We start from the raw sequence: 24,621 nt of genomic DNA, 5'->3' as shown, positions 1-24,621 counted from the left end.
TGGAATATGGGGGGACTTTCCTACAGCACTTCACTCGCTATTAAATTTCTCTCATATAAAGCACAAAACTCTCAACATGCGGCTTCAGAATGATAACAAAAAGGCCTTTCAGGTATCTGTTAAAAAGTGGGCCAGAACCAGGATGTTAAGGCTTGCACTATTTTTGGAACTGGGGGTAGGAGCTGGCTAAATAAATAGAGGAAGGAAGAGAAATAGCTATCATGTGAGAAGAAAAGGAAATATGGCAAGCATATTAAAGTAAAGCTCCCAAAATAAACAGTCCGCACGGACACAACCCACAGAGGGGGTTTCAAATATTCAATAAGTTAACACTTACAAAAACAAGTGTGCCTGGCATCAAAGTATATAGGTCATTGTATAAACAAAAAGGCAAACAACACACTCTTTGAGGACAGAACCAACAGTCAAAACCCAGCTTGGTAAAAGCTGCAATGTGGGAAAGCACTTCTTGCAGGATTCAGCTTTGATCCCAGTCAGGCATAAGGAAAACGAAGAGTGTGTGAGGACAAATAAGGCATTTCAAAGAGAAAGAAAATGTAGGTGTAGTGTAAACAATGGTTTTACGCAAGTTATATGAAATATCACGATGATATTTCTGCCAGGCGCTGCAGCAGTGTGGAGAAGCCAGCGGCTTGATGGGAGAGCTCAGCAACACGGTCAATCATCTCCTGGTTGGCGGTTACTGACGGGTAGTTTTGTGCAGCACCCTTTGTTGCCACGACAACTGCTTTTAAAGCCTGGCAAAGTCTCCCCCCAGAAGTTGTAATCTAAGGTAGAGAAAAGACATAAAACGTCACTGAAAATACAGCTTTTATACTTCTTTTTTTTTTCTCTCTCTAAAAATTCACTGCGTGCAGGAACGTTTCTGCATACTTTGGCCCGGAGGTCTGCAGAAGTGAGAAGGCGGGAGAGTGTGTCCCCGATGAACACTAGTTTGTGTGCGGTCACAATGAGGCTTTTTCCTCTGGCAACAAAGATGCGAGGTGGCTGGTTCCCTTGCACGCTGCTGAGGAGCACCTCGATGGCTTCCGCGAGGCAGGAGAGGTGGGCAAGGCTCTGAGAGGAGTAAAAGGAAAGCAGCTCCGAGTCCTGCAGGGAGAGAGACACCAGAAGAAGAGAGGATGGAGTAAACGGCACAGGAAAACTTTAATTATTATTATTATTTTTTTTTTTTTTGGAAAAGCCCAAATGAAGTTCTTTTTTGCCAATGTTTTAGGCCTCATCTTTAAAAAAAAAAATGTTATTCATAATTTAAAAAGTATATATTTGAAACCACAAGGTCTAGTTGAATACTGTGGGAGTCATAGTAAAGATGACACTTGTGAAATTTCCTATGTGAAAATACGTTTTTTTTACAAATAAAAGTTAAATTAAAATGGCTCATACCTCAGTTTAAAGGCTTCAGGCTTCCCTTAAAAAACAATACCCAAACATTTTCAAACTGGCTATAAATATCCCTTTTTATATGCAGCTCTAGCTGTAAGCCGTTATCAAATAAGCACAATATGTGAACATTATCTCTGCCAAACTAAACTCTGATAAAGCAAAGCAAAACAAAATGAGAGAGATTTAAAATACAGACATTTCAGATAAAGGTCTAAGAAATTTCTATTCTGGCACAATTTGGCCAAAGTTATCCAGCTGGGGAACCTCAGGTCTGGGTTAGGAAAGCCAACCCAACCACATATAGAGTAACCAAGTCAAATAAAAACTTACACACATCCCTATCTCCTGTATGTCATTACTTTTAGTGAACAAAATACACAAATCTTCAATAACTGTCTTTACCATGTATTAAAGATAAACAGAGGTAAAGAGAGCTTCCTCTGATTTTTTTCCTCTTGAATAAATAAATAAACACAAGTGCAATATTCATACACTGGAAATTTGAACAAGAAAGACAAACAACAAGGATCAAACTCAAAAGTCATCCACGTCTATTGTAACTTGGACTATATGTCATGTGCCATAAAACTTTCTGGCTAATCCGTCAATATTCTTCTGGAAATCCGAAGTACAAAAAGCTGTATGTCTCATTTGAGAAGATGAAACCAGCTAACAATCACTGTTATCTACACATTAATAAAACACAGACTAAAAGTTATTTCCCACAGTTCACTGCATGGCTGAAAATGTATTACTCATCTGTTACATCACGTCTCAATGGCTTCATTTAAAACATATGCAGTCAAATTGTAAAAGAAAAAGAAAGAAAAGCACAACTGCATACTGTGAATCAAACCAAGAGCCACTGCTGAAGGAATGACTGTGCTTTTGCTGTCACTTATTGTCCTGCAGCCTCCTTCCTATGTAAGGACAGATTGTTGAGAAGCACAAGTGACTTCTTGTTGCTATGACAAAGAGCTTCGCAATGAGAAGAAAAAGTGTAGACTGAGTGGGTAAAAAATATGTGACCTCACTCTGATGCAGACGGCTGACTTAAGATACTGAAACTGGACTCTGACAAAAACATATGACTGCTTTAAAATTATAAACACATTCCTTCACAACACCGATGTGTCCTTACACAAAAGCAACAGGGCTGAACTGCACATAAAGACAGAGAATTCTGGGTAAACACCGAGCGTGTTTTGACCACACTGGGATCCAAATGGCTCCCTGAGGCTTGATTAATGAGTCACAGTAGTGGCTCACTACTAGTAAACAAAGTGCACTGTCCACAGGGAGTGAATCAGTGACCCATCTGTGTGAAGTTACTGTTTGTTTTTCAGCGCAATACAAATTTTTCCATTACAGCCTGCAGAGAGACAGAAAGAACTGCATGTGAAGCTGAAAATATAAAATAAACAGGACTCACTCTTGGCTCTGCAGTGATCGATTGTGTCTGTCCGTTTTCAGTCTGGGCTTCGGGAGGCGGTTCAGGTTTACCCTGGAGTGGAAGACACAATACTCAGTACCAATAAAACATAACACAGGTTTTTGAAATTTTACTACAATGTGTGCTGACCTGGAGCTTGACATATCCAACACTGTCCCCAGTAGGTACTGGAGCTGGGATTGGAGTCAAACCAATCCCAGCATACTCATTACTGGGGTCATCTTCTCCATTAACAGGTCCCACTGTGAGAGTCACACTGGTTGGAGCAGAGGTCAAGGGAAAGGCAGGCTGAGGGGTTGGAGGCAGGGGTCTTTCCTGGATCCAGCTACCTTTACGGGACCCCATTCCACCTCCAGATGACTTCCCATCAGGCGCCGGAATAGCCGGCAGAGGCCTTCGTGACAACGATTCTTGTGAGGGAAGGCGAGGCCGTGTCTGAGCCTGCAGGAGGAGGGAGCTCTCCTCAAGAGAAATCTGGACCAGCGACAAGAGCCCTTCAGATGGAGGAGCATTCCCAATGGCGGATAATGCCGGGAGCAGGTCCGATAGACGGGCCCAAGCCTGTTGAAGTGGCGGGGGAGGGTCACCTGAATGACTGGCTTTCCAGGTGGACAAGATCTCAGCCAGTGAGGTGGCCAAGTCCCGCGATGACAGAGCGGTGGCCGAGCCGGAAGCTGTGCTCAGCACTGACTGGACGAGACTGGAAAGGGACGCTCGCCACTGCACGTCACCCGACCCGTTACTGGAGACAGAGAGGCGCCGAGTGGATGTGGAAGAGGAGGATGAGGAATGAGGAAGGACTTCTACAATAAGAGCCGGCATGTCATAGATGCCACAGTCGGGCTCGGAAGAATCCCGTCTTTGATCGCCACTGCTGGCTCGTTTCTCGGTTCCAGGGATGCAGCAGACCTGGGTAACCTCGTCGACAGACAGGCTGGCGGTGGACTCCGCTGGTGCCAGAGGGACACCAGGCAGTGTAGGGACACTGTAGACTTCATCAACTTCATCAGACTGGACATCTGATGTGGGCATGGTCAGAGTGATAGTGGGAACATCATAAACCTACACAGAAGGAGAAATAAGCAGATGCTTTCACCACTGGGTGACTCTTTAAGGGAAAATTATTTCTTTAACATTCATAAGACCACCCCATGACCAAAATCTGTATAATTCCTGTTCCATAGTGACCGTGGACGTCTAACAACTTAATTTAAAATAATTGGATCTGGAGAAAAAAAAAAAAAAAGAAAAAAAAAAAGCCCACCTGAAATCTGTAAATACATGCAACAAAGAGTTGCTGACCACCAGAGGGTGAGATACGTTTGTAACTCTTAACATCAAAGTGTGTCTAAAACGCACATACAGTCACTGCAGGCTGAGAGGAGAACACACTCCAACAGCTGGCACACATTTTCAAGATTAAAGGGGAGACCACTGGGGCAAGGATGGTGGTTGGACACCCGCAGTATGGCCCTCACAATTGGGTGTGACCAGGGAAAAAATAGAAACAACATTTGGACTGGATAGACGAGCTCCCACAGCAAGACAGAGACAGGTGTGGCTTTGCCTTGGAGGGGGCAGGGAGACAGACCAATAACAGAATGTGCAAAGAAATGGTTGCAGGGTTTCAGATAGCCATCTCTTGGTCGTGAATTACTTTGCTTGTACACACAGGAACTAGAGTTTTCAAATTATTTTGAGCGATTTCAGCAAATTACGTGTTAATGGAATGGAAAATAAAAATTTCATTGAAGATCCCCAATGCGAAAACAAATACCTTGTAACCAAGATGATGATATCAAGCCTGATAATGTACATATGACATTGCAGCTCTTTGGAAATATTGTTGACAGAAAAATGGGTTTTATTGAAAACAAATAAACAAATAAACAAGGGAATACTGAGAACAATGTACATTAGGATATAAACATGATGGTGGTCTCTCTCCGTTAAGTCTCAAAGGTGACTTTAAGAGAAGGTGTGTATTTCTCTGAAGACACACTTCTGTTAACCTCTACCTTCATTGTTTTTTTTTTGTCTAGCTGTGTTTAGGGTGATTTTGGTCTGCGTCTTTCAGCCACAGGATTTTTAAACAACCAACCAATGACAGGACGTTGGTACAAGGTCCAAAAAAACAAAGTGATCCATTGAAAATAGTCATGAAATCAGCTGTTTTCCAACAGCCTTGTACAGTTGTAGCACCAAACCGAGGGGAAAATATTAAGTTTCCGAACTGCATATCAGTTCCTCAAATACTAATTGTTGTACAGTAAACTGCAACTTAAAACTCTGACGTATCAGTTGATAAGTAAAGAAAAAAGTTTGCATAAACGTAGTGAAACAGTGCAAACTTAAAGGAGCTATGTTTACCTCAGTTTCACAGTCAGCTTGAGGGGGGAGACTACGAGGGGTGTCATAGATGCCATCGTCACCACCAGGGGCAGATGGGACTGGTCGCTGCCACCTGCCACTGGGAGGGGTATCATACACCTACCACAGCATCCAAAGATAGTCAAAATTATGATGGTGAATTTACATGATAGTTAACTTTATACTGTCCCAAAAAGCTTGCTGTAACCATGACAACCTGCCTGAATACTATACAGGAATAAAACAAAAGTGTTAAAACTCTTCCAAAATGTGTAACTACAAACAATATAAAAACTGGTTCCCATTTTAATAACCCTTCTCAAACAGCCTTGTAAAATTAGCTTTAAATGAATATAATATGGAGAACTAAACAAAGAAACCATTACACTTATGTACCTGGTCATCCACAGCATCTGAGTAATTGTGATTTTCCCCACTTTTGTTCTGCACAATGGCGTTTTTGTCCAGGCCATTGCTTATCATTTCGTCTTTCCTCTGGGGAGTTCCCTTCTGTTTATCCCCTTCTGGCTGCAGGCCTGTTTGAGCCGCCTGTGTGGCAGGTTTGGGGACAGAGTTACAGTCGGCCGATGACGCTGCAGCTTGTTGTGCATCTTTCCTGGTGACTCCTCTCACCGGTGGTGCTGGTGGAGGAGGCTTGCGGGCAAAATTAGGTGATCCTGGAGCTCTGACCTGCCCTGCTCGGATCAACAAGGGAGACCCCCGATGACAAGCCAAGCCGGGTTTGCCTCTGACAACGGCAGGGTTTTGTGGAACTCCCTTGAGCAGGGCTCGAGGAGATGCTTGGGCAGGGGTTAACGGAGATGGGTGTTGGTGGGCCAGAGCTGTAGCCGATGGCCTATGCAAGCTTGCCCCAATGGGGGTGGGCGTTTGGTACATCACAGGTGTGCCCTGGCTCACTTTGGGCTCGTTGGTTCCACTGATTACAGAGGGACCATTAGAACAGAGAGCACTTGCCAGGGCTCTACCTGTTGGAGACTGGTAAACATCCTCACTTGCAAGGGGTGTACCTTTTGGCACCAAGTAACAGTCATCTGTCTGAGTTGTTAGTGTTTCTCTGGGGACAAGATAAGTAGTGTCTTCTGGTTCATCAGGTGCTCCTGGTACTCCAGCGGGGGAAAGGTACACAGACTCTGAAGCCAAGAGAACTCCAGGTTGCCTGACATGCGGAGCTTTAGAAGGCATTGGACTTACGGGCATCTGATAAATTGTTCCTGTCATTTCTTTGCCCCGTCCCCTTAGAGAGGGCGAGCGTGGGCGTCCCACCAATCCAATATCCCAGTCTGGTCTGGGCCGAGTGCCAGAACTAGAGTGGGAGCGTGGACGACCACCCTCTACTCTACGTAACTCCCCTGTCCGAGAGGCTCCTCCACGTCCTTCTCCAGCAACTGGTGGGGAACGATAGACTCCATCTATATCATCTGTGCTACTGCTAACACCAGTCCTGGCCAAAGGAAGACCAGGAGACAGGTAGACTGAGTCTTCATTTTGCCCAGGACAAGGATCTGATCCTGAAGGGGGGGCGGTCTGCAGGAGTCGAAGGCGGTTAGCAGGAGCAATCCCCTGTCTACCGTGCAGGGAGCAGAGCCACCAGCCCGGCCCACTAGTCCCCTCCTGTTCAAGAACCATGAGGATGTCCCCCTTCCGGAAAGCCAACTCATCTGCGCTTTCCGCTGTGTTGTCAAACAGTGCCTTTGCCAAAACCGTCTGAAAAAGAGGAGAGTTAGCATTACTATTAGCAATTGGTTCAGCCATTTAAACACCAAAAAAGCCTTGTGAAAAGATATTTTTCTAAATCAGCAGCCTAAACCTACACACTCCATCTCCCTATCTTCACACCACAAACAAACAAGCACATTGAAATGGGACTGCCAAGTCAGGAGAAGAAAAAGGGTTGGTTGTTTAGAGCTGTTAAATGGAGGGTGAACAGGAGTAGATGGGGGGGATCTCAAAGATGTGAGACATCTCAAGGGGAAGATTGGTGAACAACAGAAAGAAAAAAGATTAAAAATGCAAGAGATTGTGTCATGTTTATTTTAAAATTCCCAGCTGGGTAAGTAATCATGCCAAAAAAAAAAAAAGAAAGAAGCACAGTCAGGGAGGATCAATGATCAAATGGACATAGAGGCTTAATGGTAATGAGCAGCATGAGAGGGTGGGGGGAGGGGATAAGGGCCACATCTGTCCCTTGCTGTTTAGGGTTTAATTGCCAACCCAAAGCCAGAGAGTCAGACCTCCTTTCATTTCCATTTTTTAAACCCCCCCCCCCCCCCGTGGGGCTGGAAAGGCTCTAGTGAGCCATGTGGGTCCCCCACACCCCCAGGGACAGTGATGAAGGCAATGCTGATAAAAATGAGAACTGCGTCAGAAATATAAAAATCGACTATATAATATACATCAAGTTAGTTTTAAACACACTTTCAAATGATAGTGATACAACCAAATGAGGTTAATGACTGTTCATGCATACAAAGAGACGGTCACAGTACTCACAGAAACAGACATTGCTGCAAGGTTATCAGTTAGGTCTCTGAGAAAGCATCCGGATCAGTCGGGGTCACCCATGTAGATCAGCTGTGGTTCTCACAGATGTGTTAGCAGGCAGAGAGATCCAGTGCCGCGGCACAGCTGGCTCTGGGCAGGACACATCTCTAGATCAGGCTGCCTCGTCGTACCAGTCTTCAAGCGGATCTGCAAACCATGCGCTTTTTTATTATATGATCACAGGCAATACTGGTATAGCAACCGGTTATGCTGCCTCAACGTAAACGTTTCAACACGCAAATGAAATTTAAAACAAAGTGGACAGGCAGAGGCAACACCTGTCTTTTACTTTCCACGCCCAGTATTACGTTACGTTAGAAGCAACCCGTTCAACCAGCGATAGTTAGCTTAGCATCAGTAAGATGTGTGAGCTCGTTTTCACGTGCATCTGTTCGTGCGCGCGACCGTAAGCCAGGATAAATAATAATGTTTGTTACATGCAGCTAATAAGAAAACTGGTTTTCGTGTGGCGGCCTTGATGCTAATACTAGCTGACTCGATAACGTGAGCTAACATTGTGTTAACGCTACTTATCCATAACGACTCTCGCTGCTGCTGAATCTCAGTTCAACACAATGGCTAAAAATCAAAGAGCCGAGCTTTTTCCCAGTCAACATTACAACACAAAACGACCACCATGAAATAATTACCTTGCTTTGCTCTTATGGAAACTAAACTTCCCATCGACGACAGTCAATGATATGTGTAATTACTTCTTTTCAAGCATGAAAATTCGAGGCCATTGGCGTTTAATCATCTTTGATGACAACAAAATTCTACCCGCGTCCTCAGCGGCGCAAGTACACTTCGCTGATCCTTAAAGCAAAGAACTATCGTTAGCACCGTAGATTAGACCCATCCAGTCTATGTTAAATCGCACAGTCAGATGCAGCGTGAAGCACACAGCTTTTGTGATTGGCCCATTGTTATGGGTGCGTTTAGGTACGTCTGTGCGCGCTCGTTCATCAAATAACTCATCCTCCCGTGCTGAAAAAAAAAATACAATTGCATTATTCTGCGACTGTTGATGGTAGCAGTTGTTTTGTAACTTTTTGTTTCAACAAATTCAAAAGCTTTTTGTCATCGCACAGGGTTAAACAACGAATTAAGACCATGGTAAATGAAAGAGACTTGTTGGAGGATTTTATTCTGACAGCGGGATGTTTACCCGGAAACAACTAAATATAGAACGAGTCAAAGGTTCAAAAGCAACACAGTTTATAGTCGTTTATCAAAAACCTTCTTTCAATCTTGAGTATAAATCGGCGTGAGCTGCATGGTGAGATAATCATATTAACTTTTTCTGACTAATAATGGCTTGTCCACTAATTCTGTTGCAGTACTTGACCTCTGCCCTACTTAAGAGGTGTTTGCAGAAAATAAGCTTGTCTTTATTTTCTCACCATAGGTGATTATGAGGAGTGCTTTTAGGTTTCTCAAGATAAATCTTGTTGCTGGGCAAAGAAGTATGTCTCAAAGCAGTCTTTCTGGGAAGGTAGCCATAGTCACTGCCTCCACTGATGGGTGAGAAACACATTGTTTTTTACTGCTGTAAAATGTCCAAAAACCTTCTCTGAAGGACAAAATGTGATCAGCTATTATCACACTGTTGTACAAAATTAGTGTATATTCATTCATTTTCAGGTTTATGTGTTGGTAAAATACAAACAAGGATAATATTGGACAGGATCTATTCTATTTTATTCATTTATACCCATTTCCACCTTTCCTCAGGATTGGACTAGCTGCAGCTCAGGCTCTGGGTAAAAGGGGGGCCCATGTGGTTGTGAGCAGCCGACGGCAGGCCAACGTTGACAGGACAGTGGCATTGCTTCAGAGCCAGAGCATCCAAGTGACTGGAACCACTTGCAATGTTGGCAAGGGAGAGGACAGGGAGAAACTGGTCCAAGTGGTAAGTTCCTTTGTGTCCCTCAAAAGATCCAGAGATGTAGTGTGGGATTACTAGATTTCTGCATTAACTGGCCATAAAATGTGATGGGATTTTGATCAAACTCACAGGTTTAAAGGAAATAAAGACAATATGCTCAGAGCAACAGGACACATGCAATTATATCTTTTAATATTTTTCTCATAACATTACCACGAAATGTCAACATTAGTGATGGAAAAAGTGAGTAAACCATTGGATTTAATGACTGGTTGAATGTCTTTTTGCCTCAGTACCCTCAAACATTTCCTGTGGTTGCAGACAGACCAGGAGGGATTTCGAACTTTTCCCTCCTTTAAGTCTTGTTTCTTTTCATCTGCATTTTTCTGTTGTCTGCTGTGAACATTTCTGTTGAAGTCATTACACAGGATCTCTTGTTGGGTCTGGGCCTGATGGGGGGGAAAGAGCACATTTTTGCAATCATGTTAAAGGTCTTTTTCTTGCTGCACTAGCTTCTACCTCTTTGATATTATTCTGTAGAGTGGGATAATAGCGAGTCGTGCAGATTTCTTCTACTTTACTTGTTTACCTTTGCACTATTTCTTGTTTTTGTATGGAAAACGTGCGGAAGCCTCTCCTTGTGCTTCAGTCTGCTTTCTACCTTAGTTTTGGCATCTTATAAATGTTTTCTCAGAAGTATTGTGGTGTGTTAAGGTGTACTTTGGAAAGCCTTCAAGCCTTCAGTTTAGTTTGTCTTGGAAAGCAGTAGCTTTCTCCATGGAGTCCTTCCGTGGAAAAAGCATCTTTCCACATGGAAACTATGCCTTTTAAATGATGTGTGTATGGTAGACTCATAAAGTAGAGATGGCAACCATCTCCCATTGATTCCTACAGGCTTTTAGTCTTATTCTGGGCTTCATTTTGTGCCTTATTAAGTATTTTTTGTCATGCTTTTGGACTCAGCAGAGTACCGTCTTCTGGGTTTGCAATTATAGACAGTTTGTTTATCTGTCACTGAAAAATGTATTTTTGCAACAGTTTCCACTTTGGTTCAACATCATCTTCTCTTCACCCTCTCATCAGGTCGTCAGTGACTGATTTCTCATTTTATCAGTATGTGTGACTTGTATTTTGCATGATTTGTTTCAACCTAACTCAGAAGTTCAGTCTCTGTTTGGCCCAGGCTCTGGATCAGTGTGGGGGCATTGACATCCTCGTGTCCAATGCAGCAGTTAACCCTTTCTTCGGAAACATCATGGACTCCACAGAGGATGTGTGGGATAAGGTGCATTCACAAACCAGAATCTGTCAAATTTAGCGAAACATTTCAGGCTCCTTCTGCCTTTTAAGAAGAGACTATTTCAGTGTATAGTGCGCAGTGTTAACATTTCTATGTTTCTTCTAGATCCTGGCTGTAAATGTGAAATCAGCTTTCCTCCTGACTAAGTTGGTGATGCCTCACATGGTGAAGAGGGGGTGAGTGACAAGCCAGATTGCAATAATTGGTCAGACCCAAAGGACTGACCATAAAACCCTTCACTGTTGGTTTGTGACTGTTTTGATCTGTACATGTTTTGCTTTTAGGGGGGGGAATGTAATATTTGTGTCATCTGTGGCTGGATATCAACCTATGCAGGTCAGTAAGACGATACATAAAACACCAACTATATAAAGGATCAGTTTATTTGAAATGTTACACATAGCATTTATGTATGTGAATTAAACATTAATATGTTAAATGTCCTTTAATTCAGGACATATGGGTTGAATTAAAACATGGACTCTGTACCTGCAGGCCTTGGGCCCTTACAGTGTGAGTAAGACGGCCCTGCTGGGTTTAACCCGGGCGCTTGCTCCTGAGTTGGCTCAGAGCAACATAAGGGTGAACTGTGTTGCCCCTGGAATCATCAAGACTCGCTTCAGCTCTGCGGTGAGGAGAGTTCTTAAGCATGAGTACACACTCACAGGGTACTTTAATAGGTAAACCTTGCTAGTTCCAGGTTGGACACTCTTTTGTCTTCAGAACTGCCTTCATTTTCCACAAAGTGTTGGAAATGTTCCTTAGAGATTTTGGTCCATATTGACATGATGGCATCACACAGTTACCTGTTGCCTTTCTATCATCTCCAACTCGTCTGCACATTTTCCTCTGACTTTTTGCCAGGCAGTTGTGATTCATTGGATATTTCCTGTTTTTTTTTCCGGCCATTCTCTGTAAACCTTAGAGATGATTGGGTGTGAAAATCCTAATAGATCAGGAGTTTCTGAAAGTCTCATATCAGGCTGTCTGGCAACAACATCCACTTCACATTCAGAGCTTCTTAAATATCCCCTCCTCCCCATGCCTACCTGTCCAAGTTCATACTTCTCTTTGTTCCAGTTGTGGCAAAACGAAGACATCGTTGATGAGTTTAAAAAGCAGCTTAGTATTAAAAGGTAAAGTTTGTGAAATAAAAGTTTATCACCTTTATTTTCTGTGCTTTTACACAACATATGAGTAATTCCTAAATGTTAGATTTCTCAAAGTGCGTTTATATGTTATTCAGAATTGGAGACCCAGAGGAGATTGGAGGGGTGATTGCATTCCTGTGCTCTGAAGAGGCTTCCTACATCACAGGAGAGACCATCACAGTGACTGGAGGGATGGGATGTCGACTCTAAAGGATCAGAATAATTTACATTTTATTATGTTTCTATCCAGATTATTGCTGATTCTGTAAATCTCGTTTCCAGAAAGGATATGTTTAATTTTTTTTAATGCGGCAAAAGCTTAAAATGTGATTTAGTTTTTTGTCTTTTAGTTTTGAGGCCCCTTCGGTGAGACGTGGAGTAGACAGCCGACCGAAGCAGCAGGCCCAAAACCTCAAAGAACTTAATATGCCTTAAATAACCTGTACCTTAGACAGGGAAAAAAAATGTCTCAATGCAAAATTGCCATGTTGTTGTTTAATCTTATTAAACCCTGCAAAACCTAAAAATGTTAAGAAATTTTGGTAGTTTGGAAAAATCTCAGTAAAACTGCCCAATTTTCTGGACACAAGCTCATCTTAGATGGACAGAAGGACAGTGAACATATATCTTGTGATCAGATTAGTCTGTTTTTAAGCTACTTATTGGGGGGGGGAAAGGTTAAACCATTTAGAATGGTAGTGAAAGGTCCAAAAGGCAACATCCATGGTGGTTTGTGTATGATAATTAACCATGAAACGGGTTATGAAATGAAATGAAAAATATTTTATTAATCCCCAAAGGGAAATTCAATATTGTAGTCTATAATAATTAACTTGAGGAGGTCTTGTTCCGGAGGCTGATGGCTGCTGGCAGGAATGATCTTCTGTATTTTTCAGTCTTGCATTGGACCTGAAGAAGCCTCTCACTGAACACACTTTGTTGTTTCATCCCTGTGTTGTGGAGAGGGTGTGAAGAATCCTCCATCATCTTCCATCAGCTTGTGCAGCATTCTTCTTTGGACAATCAGTTCCAGCGGCTCCAGAGTTACTCCAAGCACAGAAGCAGCTTTCTTGATCAGTTTGTTGATTCTCTTCAAGTCTCTGGTTCTGATGCTACTACCCCAGCAGATGCTGCAAAGCTGACTGCACTCTCCACAACAGACTTATAGAAGATATGCAACATCTTGGTGCAGACGTTAAAAGATCTCAGCTTGCTTAAGAAGTGTGTGTTATGTGCCTGTATTTAAAGGGACCATTGATGCAGCGGCATGGCTTTTGTAGACATATATTACCATAAAGGTGACGACTTTTTCCAGGGAGGTCTTTAGTTCTGCATAACGTCCAACACATTGGCTTCACAGAATGTGTGCTCATACCTGCTGTCCATATCTGTCTCTTCCAATGTAAAGAGCTTTATAAGGAGAATCAGATGATTAATAACAGACTGTAGTTCAGCAAGAACAGACACAGAAAAGTACGAGTTAGCATCTTTAGCTTTCAAATGAACAAAAAGTTTAATCAAAATAAAGATTAGGGTAACGCAACAGCAAATATGCCACCATGTCAGATTTATGCGTTTGCTTCTTGCATCCAATTTCAAGGTTTATGAACATTTCTAATTATCATAAAGCATCTGCTAAACCAATTTAGCTTTTGTTGCAACTTTTTTGAGTTTGTGGTTTGTAGATGGACGATTTCCACGCAAGCTGCCTTCTTTGACAGCATCTGAATGTCAAGCTTACTCAGCTACATACAGCTTAACTAGTAAAATCCATTTACTGAACACGTGAGCGTAATGAGCTGATTTTTCTTGATGTCATTTTTAGGATTATTTAAATTGAAATATGTACATTTTTCAGCAAACAACTGATTCTAAATTAAACTTATAATGGCATCTTTTAAGGCGATTTATGCTTTTATCAGATACCTGAAATTATCAGACCAGAAATATACCTGTTTGATAAATCTGTGATAAGTCTATTTATTTAACACAATAGTCTTAAGAACATGCTTTGTTTCCAATTACTTTAAAAATGTGATGCAAAAATAATACCCCAAAAATTTGTCTTCCCTCAAACACTTTATTAGATAACAATAAGAGCCATGTATTTCTATACATATTTAAAACATAAAATCATAAGCATCCATAAAAAGCCACAGTGCTTTACGGGGCTTGTTTCCCATGATGACAGTGCATGTGTCCAAAAGCTGCAGAACTAATATGCAGGTGGCACACACACACACACACACACAAAAAAGTCCACTTGTGTTGCAAAGGCAAACGCAGCACTGAAAGTTCATTTCAGCACCTCTTTTTGTTGCTCGCAGATAACAAGTCTTGCCGGGTCACTCTAGGTTTCCAGTACTCCCTCAGCGTGGGAACATATGTGCCATGTTTAGTCTTATAGTAGCGCTTCATAAACAGCTGGGGAGAGAAAACAGTAAGAAAAACAGTTGGTTTGTGGCATATTTTAATAATACTATCAAAAAGTGATGACAAGCTTCCAGTGGCATTGATATTTTTACAAAAATATTAACAAAACAGAAATAAAAGAAGAGTTTACACAGACATCTTGCATTTAAAGGCCTAATTTTTCAGATCATCCACAATTAGTTTCTCATCTTTGGAGCACACGTACCCTGCCTTTAAAGTTCTTCGTCGCCTCGTCCTCAGAATCAGCTACATAATCATTGTCGTTTCCTTGAGCAGCAGCCGTCCCTAAAAACAAAAACAGTCAAAATCTGTGCAAGGGATTTTCTTTTTTTCCCCATTTCCCGCCACGTTTGCTTTGTTGAAGTTCTGCTTGTGTGGGATCACCTGTGTTAATCTGCTGCTGAGAAGAGCCCTTCGCACTCAAAACTGGATGATTTCTGCCAAACATGAACCATAAACAGATGGAAGACAGAAAGGCAAAGAGAAACTGAACCACATCTGCCATGTGAGGATTAATATTTAAAGTCGGAATACATGCAAAGAGCACTTAAACTCTGCTAAATTATACATCAGTTTCTATTTATAGGAACTGAAAAACCAAATGAGACCAGACAATGAACTTAATTACATATTTATTGCATTTGTAAAGACGTCAAACTATGCTCTACTTACTCTTAAATGTGAAACAGTGAGAAATAAAACTTTTTATTCCAAGTATCCTGTAAGTAGGCTAACCGCTAATGTAGTGAAATAACTCACGTCTGGTTTAACTGAAATAACACGAATCCCTGACGGATGTGATGAAACGCTTCAAGATCCGGAAGGCTTTTTCTTTCTTTTCTTTTCAAGGCTGATGTTAAATGTAAAACTACATGAACATATATATTGCATCGTTTGCATATTATTTCGACGTCTTACTCTTTATCATCCAGCGCCGGACACTCAGGCATCCGAAGGCTGCTTGATTGACAGGTTGGCGACTTCTTCCGATGATCCTGTCCTTCCATACCTGCGAACTTTCCCCTCCTTCCAGGCTCGTGGGTTTTGGGAGAAGTCACTGATAGTTTTTTAAGGCTAACTCTCGGCTGGGAGCTCAAACAGGAAGCAAAAATAGCACAGAGGGACGGATCATCTGGTAGGTGGAGTGTTCTCAGACCCAGTTTGTCCAGATGTGTCAGAAGTTCTCTCCGACATTCTTCCTTTCCTCTCTGGTCTTTATTAACGCTCCTTCTTTTTCCCCCAGATGCGGTAACAGCGAAGACAGCGCCCTCCTCGTCAGAGCTGCTCTCTGTTGTCACTGCATGCTTTCGTTTCAATCCACCTCTTTGATTTAAGGTGTTCCTCTTCACCTCCTGCTGCTCCTGGCCCTCTTTTGCTCCAGTATCTTCAGGTTCTTCTCTTTCTTTGATCAAAGTAAACTTATTTGGGTTCAGTTTCTCTTCTATTGCATCCAAGCTAGATCCCTCCCCTCCTTGGATTGATCTTTTGCCAGCAGTGTTCATGATTGGCACGTCTTCATCAGCAATTAGTCCAATTACAGGTGTGGTAAGAGGTGTTATGTCTCTTGGCTGTGTGATGTTTAGGTGCTCAGAAGAGGATGTGCCGCCACCTGTTGGTTTATTTGATGCCACTCTTCCAGATGGAGTCAGAGTAAGAGCAGCTAGGATGGAGTCTCCCATGGTTGGAGCTAAAGATGCTATTAAAATAAACAACAGGGATTGTTGGACTTTACAGAGATACACATCAAAGTTATTCCTGTTGTGGTTCGTATTTAGAAGATGTTATGTTTAACCTGATGGCTCCAGGTGACCCAGACACGCTTGATGCTGGAGAATGAGCTTTAGAAGCTGGGGTTGGGTGGCAGCCTGGGCGCATTCCTCCAGGACAGGCGGGGCGTTGGTAAGCCACGATACCGTCTGAAAACAAATTGATACAAATGTGGAGTTTTTATCCTGGTAAAACAAAGCATAATAAAAATTAGGTCTGTGACGATATGCTTTTGTCCTGATTTGATTGCGATTTTTTTAGGTGCCAATTGGATTTAAATTAAGATTCTTACAGTTCTTTGAAATTGCTGATTTTTGTAAACTGAAAACAAATGGAAAAAAAATGTACAAAACTTTTTTTTCTTGATTTGAGTCAGGAAAATACAACTTAGCGAGACCATCATTCTGCTGCTATAAAGCCCAAGAAGACAAGTAAAAAGATCAATAAAAACAATAAAAATGACAAAAACTTTATCATGGATTATTTTTATTTACTTGAAAAGAAAAAAATGTATTTTTTTTCCCAAAAAATGTATTTTTTTTCCACAAAAAAATCTATTTTAAAAATTGAAGCAAAAATTCCCGATATTTGATTTTTTTTTTTTTTTTTTTTTACTCAATTTCCCACCGCTAATAAAAAAAGTTTTTTGTACTTTAACCAGCAAATCAAAGACTTTCAATGAAATGTTAAATTAATTCTTATATTTACAAAAGAAAACTGATCCAGCAGTGAAAAGACCAATAAAACACGGCTTGTCTGCATGTGAAAATACCGACCTGGGCCAGATTGGGAACAGGAAGTAACTGGTCCAGACGAATCAGAAACTCCCAGAGGAGATTCTCAAGCTCATGATCAAACTGTGGACCATAGTCAATAAGAAACCGCTCCTGTGAGAGGAAAAATGAAAATGTTTTAGGTGTTTATCCACCAGCAGAAGGCAGAAAAAGTTAAGTTAATCCGTGTTGTTGCTGCTGAAGAAGGCGTACTTACTTCAAAGAAGCGTTCCCTCTCCTTCTCGTTGGCCAAAATTGACCTGATAAAAGAATGGAAACTTTCCACCGTCTTAATGATTTTCACATCCTTCTTCTGGCAGATAAAACAAAACAGATGTTATACCATTGCATCACATTCAATATTAGAATTAAAATAGTTTAATAGTTTACTTTGCATTGAACACAATGTAAGTTTACAATAGCTATTAGTGCATGAATGTGCTTGTCCCGGATAAAAAAAAGGAGCTTGCCTCGTTCCAGCAGAAGTTTACACATCTCTGTTAAATGCCAGGATTTTGTGGTGCTTCTGAATTAAACCTGTTGCAGCTTTTTACACATTTAAAAACAGTTTCGAAATGTAGATATTGTGACAGATAATACTGGACTACTATGACCACCATATGAACCGTTTGAACAAGCACAGTTTTATAAAATGAAGTTCCCTTTGATTTTATTAACTATAATTTGAATAGCCAATAAGAGCTCAGCAAATCTTGACTTATTTTCATTTTCTTCTTAGTTAAGAGCTAATAACATTTCCTACATACAGCAAACTTCATCTCACCACCCAGATTTCCATGTAGATCCAGGTTTGATTAGTGGAAACTCCAGAATAGAGATCCTCTTTAAATAAAACCTTCCTTTGTCACTTCTCATCTTTACTTCTAGTTGCTGTAGCACTAGCATAACATCAGCTTCCTGAGAAGTCCCCAAGGGTTTGAACAAAATATTTCAAAAAGTATTTTAGGCCATTCATTTCCTTTTCCATCTTAACTAAAGTGCTATATCTCAATTTTTCTGGTGTGGTGTTTCACCTTGCGTTTATTGGACTTGAAAATAATTTACCACATGGTTCAGGGAGACAGGAGGGATCTTTTGGCTAAATTTAACCAGACTTGAATGTCTTACAAGGACAAAGTTGTTCGAGCTAGCATACCCCAATTCTAAATGTACAATGAACGCTGGTGATTAAAAATGACATATCAGACAAAAAAAAAAACTTGTCAGAAAGTCTTGATGCTGCTTTCATGTTATAATACACCTTTTGGTATGTTTAAAAAAATGTATACACACATTATGCTCTTGGTAGCATTACTATTGTGTTTTATATTCTCCATGAGTCTAAATGGAGAATTGTTTCTTTGGATAGATTGCTATCAACAAATTATGTGGAAAATGCCCAGCTTTCTAAGCACCACAAAAACACTCATGTATTAACTTATATTAACTGTAATAAACTAAAATCAATGCAGAAAATATCTCAAACAAATAAATAAATTAAAAACCAGGGATGCTGTCCCGTCTGTCACAGGAAAGAATCAGAAAGATATTACACAATTTCACTCTGTGATCACATTCGTGATTAATTATTGGTGACTAAACAACATAAATTGTATGTATAGTCGAGTAGAGATCCCATGTGGTATGAAGAATATTTCTCTTTTTCTTTATTGTTCAAAACAGAAAACAATGGAAAATGATTTGTGAAATAATCTGCAAGTTCAATCCATAATCTTTAAAATGCTAGAAGGAGTAGTTTTTGAACTCTGGTTCCAGTTTACCACAGCAGAGGTAGATGAGGAAGCTGCTGTAGGAACTCGGATCCTTTCCAGATGTGCAACAATCGCTTTGGCATCAGGATTTTTGTGGCACAGCTCTAAAATCAACTGAAAAGAAAGAAATGCCGATAAAAAAAAACATGGGCTAGTTATTGTCTGTCAGTACTATTAAAAAGAAAATCAGGCAAACAAATGTGATGGGGGAAAGATCTCAATGCTGTCTCCTGCAAAACTCACCCGAGCCCTCAGTCCCAGTGCCAGCTTGCCCTGATGTCTCAACGTGAGTAGCCCTGGGACGGTGTCACAAGCTGAAGTGACAAACTCCTCTATCCTCCCATACTGCATCACATCCTTTTGTTTGATCACTTTCCAGAAGGCTGCAGAAAGCAGACGGATGGGTGGTGCCAGGAGCTGAAGTGCAGCAAAGGGCAGGCAGGTATCTGTGGAAGACATCAGAAAGACACTTTATAGGTGCAATCATACGAGCTAATCTGACGAAATCAAGACAAGATTTACAATATGGTTTCTGCTGATATAGCAACAATAATGCAGTAGAGTCCCATCAGCTGTCAAAACATAGTACTGGATCGACTTCCCTGCTGTGATAAAGACACATATTATGCATGTCTGCTACGCTGACTATAAAGAGAAAAGATATCCAAACCACCACAACCCATGTACAACTTGGATTACTGTCAGCGTTGTTTGCTATGGTCGATGGCTTTCCACATCAACGTCGCACGCAATAATGATAAACACTTACCACTGCAATTTATTGTCGCCATTCCACTGATTTATTCAAAAATAGACGATGTTAGGGTTGTCAGTCTAAAGTTAAAGTTGATGGATGTTAGCTAGAAACTTGATTGTCAAACTGCCGCCAAGCTAGCAATCCGATCCTAAAAAAAGCGTTTCCTTAAAGTTATTTCTCTCATCCTCCCGCCTTCACTGAGATATAAGTATTGGCTCGTTAACCCGAATGCACCAAATTGGCGGTGTCTTGTGACTGTGCATAGGAAACACTGACACAAGCAAGAAACTCCGCCCACACGGACGCTGAAATGTATAAAACAAACGGCCATTCGCTCGTTTCCAGGATGTGACGTAAAGACGTTGTAAAGACGTTTGTAAATCATTTTTGGTATTAAAATTAATATTAATAATGTTTGGTGTTAAAAATAATAATAAGAATGGGTATTTATTTATTTATTTATTTGTTTGTTTAATTATTTAGAACTTTTTTCATAACATCTATCTATCTATCTATCTATCTATCTATCTATCTATCTATCTATCTATCTATCTATCTATCTATCTATCTCAGCTATCTATCTATCTATATTAGACTCACCCATAAAACAGGTAATGTACCTATGTAGCCTACATATAAAATACTGTTTAATAAAAGGCTCTGTTGAGGAGGCTATGGTGAATGAAAGGTTTTAGCCTTAATTTGTCTGTATCTCCTGTCTCCTTTCTAATGAGACCTTGATGATATTGCTTTCTGTAAAACAAAAAAAAACAACAAAAAAAACAAAACAGGATGTATGAATGTCCTCGAGAGCAGGAAGGGGTGAATTTATTATTTGTTGTGCAGTTTTTTTTAATCACCCTATTCAGTGCTTTTTTGTTGGCTACTGAACTGCTGTCATAACAAACTATGTTATGTTAAGTTAATACTTTCAGTTGTACACTGGTGAAAAGATAATAACAGATGTTGCGATAGACTGAGTTTCCTAAGCAATCTTTAAAAATAAAGTTGCTGTTGTGTTTATTTTTTTACAAGATGGATTGTATTATGAGTCCACCTCAAGTTCTGTTATAAGTATGTACCAAGAAATGTGAAGTTCTTTAACTTCTCCATGTCTTCCCTGTTTACCCCTATAGGCTTGACCCATCTTGACTCCTCCTGAAACTGATAATGATGTCTTTTGTTTTCTTTGTGTTCAGGACCAGGTTGTTCTCTCTGCACCAGCTAGTCAGCCCCTGAACCTCCCTCTTGTATGCCATCTCCTCCCAACCCCCCACCACCTTCCCCTAATCAGTCCTACCACCGTTGAACTATCAGCAATTTTAACAATGACATCGGTTTTGTGCCGTCTTTTGGGTGACACCCTATGCCAAATAGAGGCTCACTCTTATGGCCTGGGGTCCCATGTCCATAAGCACATATCATGATGTAGGCCAAGGTTTAACATTTTCTGAACAATCAGCAGGGGAGGTTGGTGTTAAATGCTCAGGTGTAATCCACTAAAAGTAGCCTGGCATATGTTGCTGGTTTTTCTCAGTTATAGAGTAGTATTGACTATGGAAAGAACACCATCTATTGATCTGTTTGGTGTACTGCATGCTTATTGATGTGTATCCAGATTAGTAGGTAGAGCAACTTTGAACTTCATGATTATCAGTGTTAGTGCCACATGTATGAAGTCATTAAGACCCTTCACAACATGCTGTTTGGGTAGGAGCACTTTGGTTGCTGTTGTCTATATAAAACCTCACTCAGTTCCCAAACACAGTTCTTGAGGACTATATCAGGACTAAATCTGATAAAAACACACACCAGCATGAACTTTGCCCTGTTCTGCCCTGTATCTGCATTATCACTAGGTTACAGACAAAGTCCAATTTCTGGGTCACTCACAGGCACTTCGGGCATTTAGTCTCTCCAAAACACCACTCAAAACGTCAGGCTGGAACAAGAGGGATCAAGAAACATGGATACTGGATCTTCATTTTTCAAGTAAGTGAAGAATAATAGATTTATTCTATAATAAATTATAATTTATTGTGTAGTACAAAAGAAAAATTTCACAGCTGTTCAGGCTTAAAAAATTATTTTCAATGGAGGTGTCATGATTTTACAGGTAATAATAATCTTTGCTGTATTATGGCCTTCAAAGTATTTTCTAGTTATAATGGATATGTGGTTACATGTTTTTTTTTTTTATTAACAATAACAGAGAGAATAACCTTTAAGTACAAAAGATAAGAACTTTTCAAGTCAATTTCACAGAAAACAGGAGTAAAAATGTGGATGTAACTAAACTAATCAATAACAGCATCAGTTACTACCTCCTGCTCCTTGTGCAAATATTACATTTTACCAAAACTCAATGTCATAGCAGGTCACAATGTGTGAACCTCAAACAACAGAGAAGTTGTGTTCAATAACAAATTTAGTTTTTCCTACTTCCTGTTCTGTCCTCAGATCTGTGACCAAGCGAGTGTGGTCCCCACCGCAGAGACCCTTCAGAGTGTGCTGTCACAAGAGAGAGACAAAGAAAGGAATCACAGCTGGGACCCTGGAGGAACTGAAGGAAAGGGTATGGGTTTGGCTAAAACTCCCACCAATGTTATAAAAGTCATATTAGTAACGTAAACAATTAAAAGGTACATAAAAGGCACTTCTTTTTTTTTTTTTTAAATCAAGTTGTGGTAAAGTTTTGCAAGACAAACATTTCAATGACAAGAGGATTTAGACAAAAAAGAACACCTCGTCCTACATCTAAGACTGTTTCTTAATCTCAAATCTTACATCAGCTTTGATGGACTACTGATGATGTCAAAGTAGATCACAAGGTGAATAAAAGTTACACCACCAGCTGTACAAAGATAAGATATTTACAGAGCAGCATTAGTCAGATTACAGCGCCGCACAGTATCTGCATTTTTGCAAGATAATATATGTAACAACCATTAATTTGAAGTCGCTATGAATAACTACAGGGACTTGTCTGTAATGTAACTTATAGAGTGTCCAACAAATTAGTGTGAGATGTTTATTAACTGAGGAAGCATTACATTTCTAGTTAATGCTCTGGTTCTGGCTATGTGGCACATTACCTGCAGAGGCTTTCTATTATTATTATTATGACTTAAATGGGTTCAGCATTTATGCTTTATTTCTGTAGATTAAAAAAAATACTTTCGGATGTATAGGGAGGTATATTGTAATTAATAATCTCCAAAAGTTTAATACTTTGGTTTAACAAATGTGGAGTTTTTATTCACTAACTCAGAAGTAGTTATTCAGGCAAAAAAAAAAAAAATCCATTAAGCTGAAAGCTTAGATTAATATATCAACAAAATACAACACAAGCAAAAAGGGATTTTTTTAAGTTTTATTTCAGCGAGTATGCATTTATTATTTAAAGGTATTCAAATAGTTTTTTCAGCTCTTTTTTCGGATCAACATTTTGTTAAATAAATGTGCACAAAGAGAAAGATTTTTGACTGATCTTGAGGACAATCAAGCCTTTCGGCAACACATACATCACAGTTACCTCGTATGTCAACAATCCATGCCGGCTTTGCTCGTTTTCAAACTGAAATACATGATTGTTACGTACGGATGTGAAAGATGCCCTTAACTCCCCTTTGTTAGGTATGCCAGGCTTTGCTGCTGTCCCTGTCTGCAGTATCTCTGTCTCTGGTTTGTGAGGAAGATGGTACAGAGGTGGACTCTGATGAGTTCCTCATGACCCTGCCTGACAACACCGTGCTCATGGCCCTGGAGCCTGGACAGACATGGAAACCACAGCCGGTATGTTGAATACAGACATGTTTATTCATTCTATTCACACACACACACACACACGTAAATATCTTATCATGCATGTATTTGTACATATTTATTACTTTTAGCAGTGTAGGTTTGGGATAACACTATAACAGTGTTTTTTATTTCTCACTTACCTCAGGGTGCAGTCGTGCTCAAAGACCACAATAAACCTCGCACTGGCAGGGACATAGCGCGAGTCACCTTTGACCTTTACCGGATGAGCCCCAAGGATTTGTTTGGCTCGCTGAGCGTTAAGGCCACATTTCAAGGCCTGTACTCTGTCAGCGCCGACTTCCAGTGTCTGGGGCCCAAGAAAATCCTCAGGTAAGCCAAAGTAACTCACCTTGGTTGGCCTAAGGCTACGTATCTTTACACAGGTAGAAGTGCAAATGAAGTATTTTATGCAAGTAAAACAATCAATTAAACACTAAAAATAATCTTTTTAAGTTTTACCTTTTAAAACTATACAACTTAGCTGAAGCATGACAAATAAAACCTGTTATTCCACATGAAATTACGGCTTGTGACTATATAATATCAAACTAACGTGCAGTACCAGATTTACTGTTGCAGATGGTGATGATGATGCCAGTTTCATCTGCCTCAAATAAAACTCGTTACTCTGGTTCAAATTATTTAAACCAATGGGTCATACCCTTAATTTTAGCTTCTCTAAAATTACAGCAATAAATTACTGTAATGTAGTAAATGCCTGTAGCTTGCTATAAAGGCCAGTGAATAATACCTGGAGCAGGCAGCACACACTTTTACTGATACTTTTATGTTGGTTCTGTTTTCAGAGAAGCACTGCGTGTAGCCTCCACCCTCCTTCAGGCTGCCGGGCACCTGCTTATCACCTCAGCCTCCATGATCCGCCGGATTATCGAAGGTACTGAGCTTTGGCAGCCACAGAGGGCAGAGTACACGACAAGCTGGAACTGACAAGGACGCCTTTATAAGTGTATCATAAAAGAAGAGTGCTGATATCCTTCAGTTTTATTGCTTACAGCCTGTTTGAGATGTTCTTAATTCACTCTTACCATCAAGAATCTCACTGGGTACCAACAGTATTGGAAATAAATGTTTTACCTTCATATGATGAAAAAAAGAAATGACTTTAGTAAGACAAACATGTGCCTTAGTAGTATCTGTAAGCAGTAATTATAGTTTTGTAA

At 40.5% G+C, this 24,621-nt stretch overlaps 4 protein-coding genes across 5 annotated transcripts; 2 read left to right on the top strand and 2 right to left on the bottom strand.

Moving 5' to 3' along the window:
• Positions 1 to 477: 477 nt before the first annotated feature.
• efs (embryonal Fyn-associated substrate) lies at positions 478 to 8,495 on the bottom strand. The gene is made up of 8 exons (XM_079257415.1): positions 8,443 to 8,495; positions 7,742 to 7,939; positions 5,627 to 6,955; positions 5,231 to 5,350; positions 2,990 to 3,922; positions 2,840 to 2,911; positions 895 to 1,110; positions 478 to 788 (listed from the first exon to the last, which is right to left on the bottom strand). The coding sequence occupies exons 2-8, from the start codon at positions 7,751 to 7,753 to the stop codon at positions 603 to 605; spliced, it is 2,868 nt and encodes a 955-aa protein (XP_079113541.1). The 5' UTR covers positions 7,754 to 7,939; positions 8,443 to 8,495; the 3' UTR covers positions 478 to 602.
• Positions 8,141 to 13,786, top strand: dhrs4 (dehydrogenase/reductase (SDR family) member 4). 2 transcript variants are annotated; one of them, XM_079257417.1, is made up of 9 exons: positions 8,141 to 8,198; positions 9,201 to 9,316; positions 9,527 to 9,704; positions 10,864 to 10,965; positions 11,086 to 11,156; positions 11,265 to 11,316; positions 11,476 to 11,610; positions 12,061 to 12,116; positions 12,227 to 13,786. In XM_079257417.1, exons 2-9 carry the CDS (start codon positions 9,207 to 9,209, stop codon positions 12,339 to 12,341), a joined length of 819 nt encoding a protein of 272 aa, XP_079113543.1. In that variant the 5' UTR covers positions 8,141 to 8,198; positions 9,201 to 9,206; the 3' UTR covers positions 12,342 to 13,786. The 2 variants fall into 2 exon arrangements, with proteins under 2 accessions (XP_079113543.1, XP_079113542.1); XM_079257416.1 differs by lacking the exon at positions 8,141 to 8,198 and adding an exon at positions 8,979 to 9,071.
• A 419-nt stretch (positions 13,787 to 14,205) lies between these two features.
• tinf2 (TERF1 (TRF1)-interacting nuclear factor 2) lies at positions 14,206 to 19,800 on the bottom strand. The gene is made up of 10 exons (XM_079258203.1): positions 19,646 to 19,800; positions 19,120 to 19,322; positions 18,886 to 18,990; positions 17,322 to 17,417; positions 17,108 to 17,218; positions 16,357 to 16,480; positions 15,483 to 16,260; positions 14,949 to 15,001; positions 14,770 to 14,849; positions 14,206 to 14,555 (listed from the first exon to the last, which is right to left on the bottom strand). Exons 1-10 carry the CDS (start codon positions 19,665 to 19,667, stop codon positions 14,433 to 14,435), a joined length of 1,695 nt encoding a protein of 564 aa, XP_079114329.1. The 5' UTR covers positions 19,668 to 19,800; the 3' UTR covers positions 14,206 to 14,432.
• Positions 19,801 to 21,302: 1,502 nt separating this feature from the next.
• cideb (cell death inducing DFFA like effector b) lies at positions 21,303 to 24,388 on the top strand (the record flags this gene model as incomplete). Its single annotated transcript, XM_079257773.1, has 5 exons — positions 21,303 to 21,343; positions 22,094 to 22,208; positions 23,270 to 23,428; positions 23,586 to 23,770; positions 24,247 to 24,388. 5 exons carry the CDS (start codon positions 21,303 to 21,305, stop codon positions 24,386 to 24,388), a joined length of 642 nt encoding a protein of 213 aa, XP_079113899.1.
• Positions 24,389 to 24,621: the final 233 nt, after the last annotated feature.

The sequence above is a fragment of the Telmatherina bonti genome (assembly GCF_933228915.1).
Source record: "Telmatherina bonti genome assembly, chromosome: 18".
Classification (NCBI taxonomy): domain Eukaryota; kingdom Metazoa; phylum Chordata; class Actinopteri; order Atheriniformes; family Telmatherinidae; genus Telmatherina; species Telmatherina bonti.
This window is presented reverse-complemented; position numbering and strand designations above follow the sequence as displayed.